The sequence below is a fragment of the Corylus avellana genome, chromosome ca3, assembly GCF_901000735.1.
Source record: "Corylus avellana chromosome ca3, CavTom2PMs-1.0".
Lineage (NCBI taxonomy): Eukaryota > Viridiplantae > Streptophyta > Magnoliopsida > Fagales > Betulaceae > Corylus > Corylus avellana.
In genome coordinates this window covers 1,923,634-1,931,133 of record NC_081543.1, presented here as the reverse complement: position 1 = coordinate 1,931,133, position 7,500 = coordinate 1,923,634, and the positions used below count along the sequence as shown (strand labels likewise).

General features: G+C 35.7%; 2 protein-coding genes across 2 annotated transcripts in view; both read right to left on the bottom strand.

The window, feature by feature from the left end:
- Positions 1–306, bottom strand: part of LOC132173507 (nucleoside diphosphate kinase II, chloroplastic-like) — a 3,217-nt gene extending 2,911 nt beyond the window's left edge. The window contains exon 1 of the mRNA XM_059585023.1: positions 303–306. Within this exon, the coding sequence (XP_059441006.1) occupies positions 303–306 (4 nt within the window). The remainder of the gene's footprint in view (positions 1–302) is intronic.
- Positions 307–1,881: 1,575 nt separating this feature from the next.
- LOC132173671 (glucose-6-phosphate isomerase, cytosolic 1) overlaps positions 1,882–7,500 on the bottom strand; it is a 19,227-nt gene continuing 13,608 nt past the window's right edge. Inside the window, exons 19-24 of the mRNA XM_059585235.1 lie at positions 4,122–4,195; positions 3,574–3,627; positions 3,423–3,491; positions 2,513–2,602; positions 2,225–2,332; positions 1,882–2,136 (exon numbers count right to left, since the gene is read on the bottom strand). Of these exons, the coding sequence (XP_059441218.1) occupies positions 2,086–2,136; positions 2,225–2,332; positions 2,513–2,602; positions 3,423–3,491; positions 3,574–3,627; positions 4,122–4,195 (446 nt within the window). The 3' untranslated portion in view covers positions 1,882–2,085. The remainder of the gene's footprint in view (positions 2,137–2,224; positions 2,333–2,512; positions 2,603–3,422; positions 3,492–3,573; positions 3,628–4,121; positions 4,196–7,500) is intronic.

Here is a 7,500-nt window from a genome sequence, read left to right as displayed (position 1 = left end):
TGAGGGGTACATTGTCGCAATTGAAAGTTTGGGGAGATATTATCAATTGAGTGATACATGGACTTTACCTAAAAAAAAAAAAAAAAAAAATTGAAACTTTTTAGGATAGAAAACGCACGCGTCACGTGTGAGTCGTGACTCTCCCTTCGTAGGTTAAAAACACTCTCTTCCCACATTTTCAGGCAAATGTCTCTCTTTCCTCTTCCCTCTTCCCTCTGCTCTCACCGACGGCCGACTACCGGAGACCACGAACGCCAAGCACCGCTGACGACAAGCCACCTACATCTCTGGCAACGAGCTACCCATCGTCAAAATCCCCAAATTTCAAAACCCCAACCCATTGTCAAAATCCATCTTCCCTCTCTCCCACTGACGACAAAACGCACAGGTTGTCTCTCTTCGTTATATTTCTTGCGTCAAAGTTACGTGATGTTGTGGAACAACTCTTGGAGTTATTAATGGTGTTTGTCAATGAAATTTGGTTGACAGAGCACACAGATGAATTAAGCTATCAAAGTGAATATGTTTTTGTTGATATAATTAAGGGAAAAATATATATAAAAAAAAAACTCCTAAACTACCGGCCGTTTTCGATTTAGCCCCTAATGTTTCAAAAGTGATAAAGTAGCCCCCCAAACTACCAAACTATTGCATTTTGGCCACTCCGTTAGTCAAAACCCTCAGTTTGGACGGAAATTCAAAACGACGTCATTTTGTTGGGGGGCTATTTTATCACTTTCTAAACATTAGGGGGGTTCAAATGAAAACGGCTGGTTGGGGGGCTATTTTATCACTTTCTAAACATTAGGGGGGTTCAAATGAAAACGGCTGGTTGGGGGGCTTTTTTATATTTTTCCCAATTTTTTTTTTTTTTTTTTTTCATAAAAAGGGCATTTTAGTAACTTACCCATAACAAAACGAGGTCTTTTTGCAGTTTCCGTCCAAACTGAAGGTTTTAACTAACGGAGTGGCCAAAATGCAATAGTTTGGTAGTTTGGGAGGCTACTTTATCACTTTTAGAACATTAGGGGGCTAAATCGAAAACGACTGGTAGTTTGGGGGGCTTTTTTATATTTTTCCCTATAATTAATATCTAAATTAGTATTAAGAGGTAGTTGGATGCTGATTATTTTAATTTTCTTATTTGATCTTGAGGCTTCTATACGTAATAAAGAATAAAAATTGATTTCTCGAGTGGTTATTTTACTTCTATGATGCTTTGATTTATGAAGGTAATATTAATTTCTTTTTCTACAAAAAAAAATTGAAAGTGAAATCTTCCACAAAAGCGGAGTGGGCGGTTTCGGGAAATGTTCTATATTGGTAAGAAACTTTTCATTCGGATTATTTAGAAATTCAAAAATATTAGTTTTAAGGGTTAAATACTAAATACCTCCTGTAGTTTCATTGCTTTATTTTTTTCCTCCTAGGGTTTGATTTTTATCACAGGAAGTCCCTATGATTTTGATAATAGACCAAACTAAAACATAAAACATTAAATATATGTCACGTGTCAATATTTGATTGGTCAACGTGAATTTCCGTTAAGTCAACTAACAGAAAGACTAGTTTAGTCTATTATCAAAACCACATGAACCTTCTGTGATAAAAATCAAACCCTAGGGAAGAAAAAATAAAGCAATGAAACCTTAGGAGGCATTTAGTATTTAACCCTAGTTTTAATCTTTATTTGAGTTTCTATAATCATTCCCAACTTTTGGTTTCTTTAATTTTTTTTTTTTTAATTTAACTCATTTCTCCTTTTTGAATAAAATTTTGGTATCTGGTTCTATTTATTTTTTGTGGTTATGTTCTGGCCGTAGTGCTAAATTTTTCCTTTTTTGAACTTGAGACACCAACAAGCAGTTTAAACAGAGCAAAGACGTAAAACATGTGCGTAACATTAGCAAACTCGCATGAAAACATTAACAAAATTGCATGGATTGGTACCAATTATTAGGCTGATACAATCAGCTCATCTGATTCTGAGGTTGACAATAAGTTAAATAGTGAAGATCAACAACAGCTGATATATGAGGTTGATACCATGAGGTCTCCTCACTTGAAAAGCCAAATGTTAAGCAATTATATCCTTGGTAGAAGGGTAGGAGGATCAGAAGGGATATCTGCAGTAGCCTGCAAAATAGGAAAGACTTTAGTTACAGTGCCAGATATACGTACAACAAAACCTGTCTAAAGACTGTAGGATGATGCTTTTCTATACCTCTAAATATCTAGTTAACAATGTTGTAGTACTAAAGTTAAAGCCCTCCACTGGTTCCCCTTTTGTGCGAGACGCATGTAGTTGCTTTCTGACTTGAGTAGCCAGTGACTGCATTCATGAATACGACCCGGAAATGATAAGGAATGTGGAAAATTTGGTAAAATTTGTATTGCTAAAAAAATGGCAGTTAAGGCTCCTATCAGAAACAAAGAACAAATTATTTATCTTACAACAGCAAGCTTGTGTGGTAAGGGAACAATATGATAAGGTTTCTTAGGTAATACGTACCTTCCCCAACTCCACTCCCCACTGGTCGAAAGAATTGATACCCCATACGAAACCTTCCACAGCAATTCTGTGTTCATAGATGGCCAACAACTGCAGAACACAGGCAAGAAATTGTAGTATTAGCCCAAAGAAGCAGTTTACATTTACCACCTCTCAAGAAAACAAAAAGTACTATTTCATCCATCTAACAAAATTAAATTAATTAATACATTTAATTAAAAAATGCTTTAAGTTACGAATTATATAATTACATCTCCAATCACTTTTTGCATGCAAGACATGTAAGTAAGTATATGAGACCATGCACAGAATTTTCAGGATATAACCAATCCATTCTCTAAGAAATTAACAATGCCATAAAACATGTGCATACTATATTTACACTGGGGAATCTCTACTAACCGTAGAACAGACGTAGCACAATGTTCAACCAAATACTGTAAAACAATGAATTGTAACTAAAATAATAGTGTGTAGGCAATGCACTCATATATGAAAATGCAAATTCGTTTTCCAACAAATAGAGGCTAGTAGTAATATTTTGGATGCAAAAGCAGATATCAAAGGGGCAGTGATTCAATTATGTAAATGAGTTTCTATAGGCTCAACAAAAAACCAATCCATGAAATGTTTTCTACAACCACAGTGAGAGATATAAGTAGACAGTTTCTATGCTTGGTATGACGGTTGCATACCCACTATCATCAACGAAGTTCATTCATACCGCAAATTTTCATTTGTAGAAATTCAAGCATTTAATTATGTACAAAATCTCATTTGACCATCTAACTTCACATGTGACACTCCGATGCAGAGAAAGCATCAGAAGCTTCCTATCTCCTTCAGTAATTTGAACAATCACGCATGAAATGTTCATTGAAGAACTTAGAAAAAGTAAAAAATCTCAAACCTGTCCAATATTGTAAGCATTTAATGATGGAAGCAGAAGGCTGAGAGAAGGTCTATTGCCAGAGAAGGTCTGTGAAATATGAGCCAATAGTTAGGAGTATTCATTCAGCAGTTAGTCATGAAGATTAGTACAGAAGCAGAAAGAAACTCACTTTATGAGGAATAAGATGCGGCGGAACATTCTCTTTATGCAACTGCTCTGGGGTCTACATGGAAACATTGTTTGATTAGACAGTTGGATTTATAAGCAGATGCTTCATCATAAGTCAGATGAAATTGCATGTCCCAGCAGCATGAGAAATTCCCATGATTTTGCTATTCATTTTTATTATTATAAATTTTTGGACAATGGACGGACGTACATAAGAGAGAGAGAGAGGATAAGACATAACAAATTCAAAAATATATACAAAAAACATTTTAAACCTGATAATGCAAATTTATAATTTCAAAAATATATACAAAAAACATTTTAAACCTAATAATGCAAATTTATAATTTATAGATCATAAACAAGAAGGCTGTCCAAGCTTGCAAACTTAATTTACAGAAAAAACAAAACAGCATTCTTTCTCCTATTTCCTTTATGTTGGTTGGGAGATGGGGTGGTAGATGATAGTTAAGAACACTTCATTCTCTGGAATACTTTTAAATCATACATTAAAAGAACATCCCTGACAGGAGAGAGCATAAAACTTACCTTCCCATATGCAAGGGCATCTGGCTGTGCAAAAAAGTTCGACATGAGCTCGTCGTGGTTACTCACCACCTCACCTAAAATAAAATGAATCCAATATCACATACTGAAAATCAATGCATGACAATATGACTTCAAGGAGTAGTGCTAAACATCACACAGGTGTGAGTGAACAGTACTCACACTAGGTGGTGTGGCACCTAGGATTTAAAATTTTTTACTGTTTTTTATTTTTTATTTTTTGAAATCCTAGGTGACAGACCACCCGGTGTGAGTACTGCTCACTCACACCGGTGTGGTGTGTAGCACTACACTTGATAAGTGCTAAAATATTTATATTTTCAGCCCTTAACTTGCATGTTTTAATCCCTTGGTTTTGGTTAATTAGGACATTTTACTGCCTTTTTGTATTTTCTTTGTTTTATAGGCTTTTGGAAGAAAAGAAAGCATTTCTGGAAAAATTCCAAGCTTAAAGGGGCAAATTGGGAAGACCTAGAGGATATGGTTAAGCTTAACCAATCATGGTTAAAGTTTAATCAAATAAAGGAAAGGATTAATTCGGAATTTCTCAATTTGAAGTCAAATCGGATTGGATGCAAAATTGGATTCTGAATACGTCTCGGTATTTTGACCATAACTTTCATCTCAGATATCCGATTGAGGTGATTCAAGCGGCATTGGAAAGCTAACTCAAACTACTACAATTCATTGTGAAATAGAATTTTCCCAATTCGGAGCGCCGCAAGGCCAAAATCATGCCGCAAGATAGGACCGCAATTCTGGGCGAATCCTATTCCGATTTGGGCTTAGGTTTTCTTTAACCTAATTGGGCTTGGACTTAAATCTCCGAAATTCCTAGGATTACTAGGGCTTCTAGGACTCTCCTAAGCCCTATAAATAGACCTCTAAGCCTCACAATTGAGGGGGGATCAGACGAAGACGCGCCGGGGGCGCCGTTCTTGGTCGCTTTCCGTGTTTTCTGGGTTTTTGTAGCTTGGAACTCGAATTCTTTTGTAAGTTTTTAATTTTAATGAAGTAATTTAGTTTCTTTATGATTTCTTTTGTCATGAGAGGCTAATTCTTCAACTAAGGTTGAAGATGAAGCCTCACCATTGATTAGTTTTATATTTTTATGTTTCGTTCGTACAAATCCGTCGTTTAATGTAATGTATGTTCGTTTCAGTTCAATTGTGTGACAAAATTGTGATTGATTGTTGTTTATAAATCACAAAAATGTTGGATATTCGTTGTGTTTCATCTAACGGATACATCGAATGATTTGATTGAGACTTATATCCATTGTGATTTACGGATACAATGGATCTCAATTGGATATTCGTTGTGATTTGTAATAGAGATGGATTCATCGAATGATTCAATTGGTTTATAAAAAAACAATAGAACATATATAGGGTTTAATTGTTTGTCGGATGCATGAATGAAAACATAAGAATGTATGCTTTGATTTGGTGAGGTGAATTCTAAAACCATAGTCGTTTATCTTTTGATTATTTTTATTTTATTTAGTTTATGTTAGTTTATTTTCAAAATCAAAATCATTCGGAACTAGGTTAAGATATAATTGATTTAGATAGAAATTAAATTTCACAAACACAATTCCCTGTGGATCGACCTCGCACTTGCACACACACTATATTGCACACGACTCGTGCGCTTGCGAGTACAATTAAATTTGTACATCAAATTTTGGTGCCGTTGCCGGGGATTTGTTTGTTTGTGAAAATTGATTTTTGTTTAAATTGATTTTATTTTTCTACTAGTTATTTTCTTTTTACAGTTTGTTGCCTTTTATTTTTATTTTTTTTATTTGTTTCTGTTTATAGTTACTAATAAAAATTAAAATTAAAATTAAAAAAAAAAAAAAAAGAGAAAAAGTTGTTTGTTTTTGTTGTTTCTGTTGCAGCTCTGCCGAAGGAACTAGTCCCTGCCAAAGCACTTGATCGCACATCACCTACACTCGAGCACATTCGAGCCTAACGCAGCAAGCATCCCGCGCCTGCGCTCGACACTTCCGCAGGTGCGCTCGAGCGCACACCCTGCGCCCATGTACGCTCGATCGCACATCACTTGCGCTCGAGTGCACCTTCACAGACTACACCAAAACGGGCCAGCACCTTGAATTTTGCCAAACTTATGTTTGGTCCGTTTTGTGAGTTTTTGTTTTGATTTTTTGTTTTTAATTTTTGGTATTTTTGTTTATTTTATTTTTTAAAAAAAAAAAACCAAAAAAAAAAAAAAAACCAAAAAAAAAAAAAATCCAAAAAAAATCCAAAAAAAAATTTTGGTTAATGTTTCATGTGGAAGTGTGCTTTGTTTAAAGAGTGAGGATAAACATGAATTTTCCTTTAGGTAATTTTAATGCTACCCTTAGTTGTAGGACACCCGCTTTTTCCAACCATCCTCATCATTTTCACCCACATGGACCATGTTCATACTGCTCTAACCCTTATCATAGTTCAGGTAATTATCCATCTTGGGGACAATTTTCCAATTTTTCACATGAGCAGATGAACACCAATTTCTCCAGTTTGGGGTCTGAATCAAATTTCAATTGCTACACCCTCGATTGGAACAACCATTCTAATTTCTCGTGGCAAGCTAATGCTACGGGAAATTATGCTCCCCAATTTGATGAACTGCACCATCCTGAATATCCACAGTTCGACAACCAATCCTCTACCCCTTCACCCTGCAATTATCCTCCACAAGATTTATCATTGGAAAACACCCTCAAAGAGTTCATACAGTCTAATGGCCAAACCTTGCAAGAGCTTAAAAATGCCACCATGGTCAACTCCCAAGCCATAAATGAAGTGAAGAATGCAGCCATGGCCAACACTCAAGCAATTGAAAAGTTGGAAGGACAGCTTGGTTATTTAGTTGTTGAACTCACTAGAATAGAGGAAGAAGAGCTTCAAAGTCAGTTGATGGCTGAAAGGCACTATATGATTGGCACATCTAAACACTTTTGAAGCATTCCAGCTAGAAAAGGAGGATAAAACAACACTAATGTCAGAAAAATACAATTAACAAAAGGCCAAGAACAGAAAAGGGAGGGATTATTAATAGGTAAAACTACTAAAAGAGCATCCCATTTAATAAAAAATTTGTTACTGGTCAGAGAGATAGCCATGCGAGGCGTGAGAAGAGCAGCAAAAGCTTCCCTAACTAGAACATCTGTGGAAGGTAACTTATGAGTAACTGCCATAATAATGTTTCCAGAAGCATCACTGATGACTCCCGTAACAACAAAAAAGAGCCACAAACAGCAACATCAAAATTCCCCGTAAGCCAACCAATTGAAGGAGGAATCCAAATGGAAGGAGAGGCCGAATCTCTCAAAGTTGTGAGATGGTGCTCT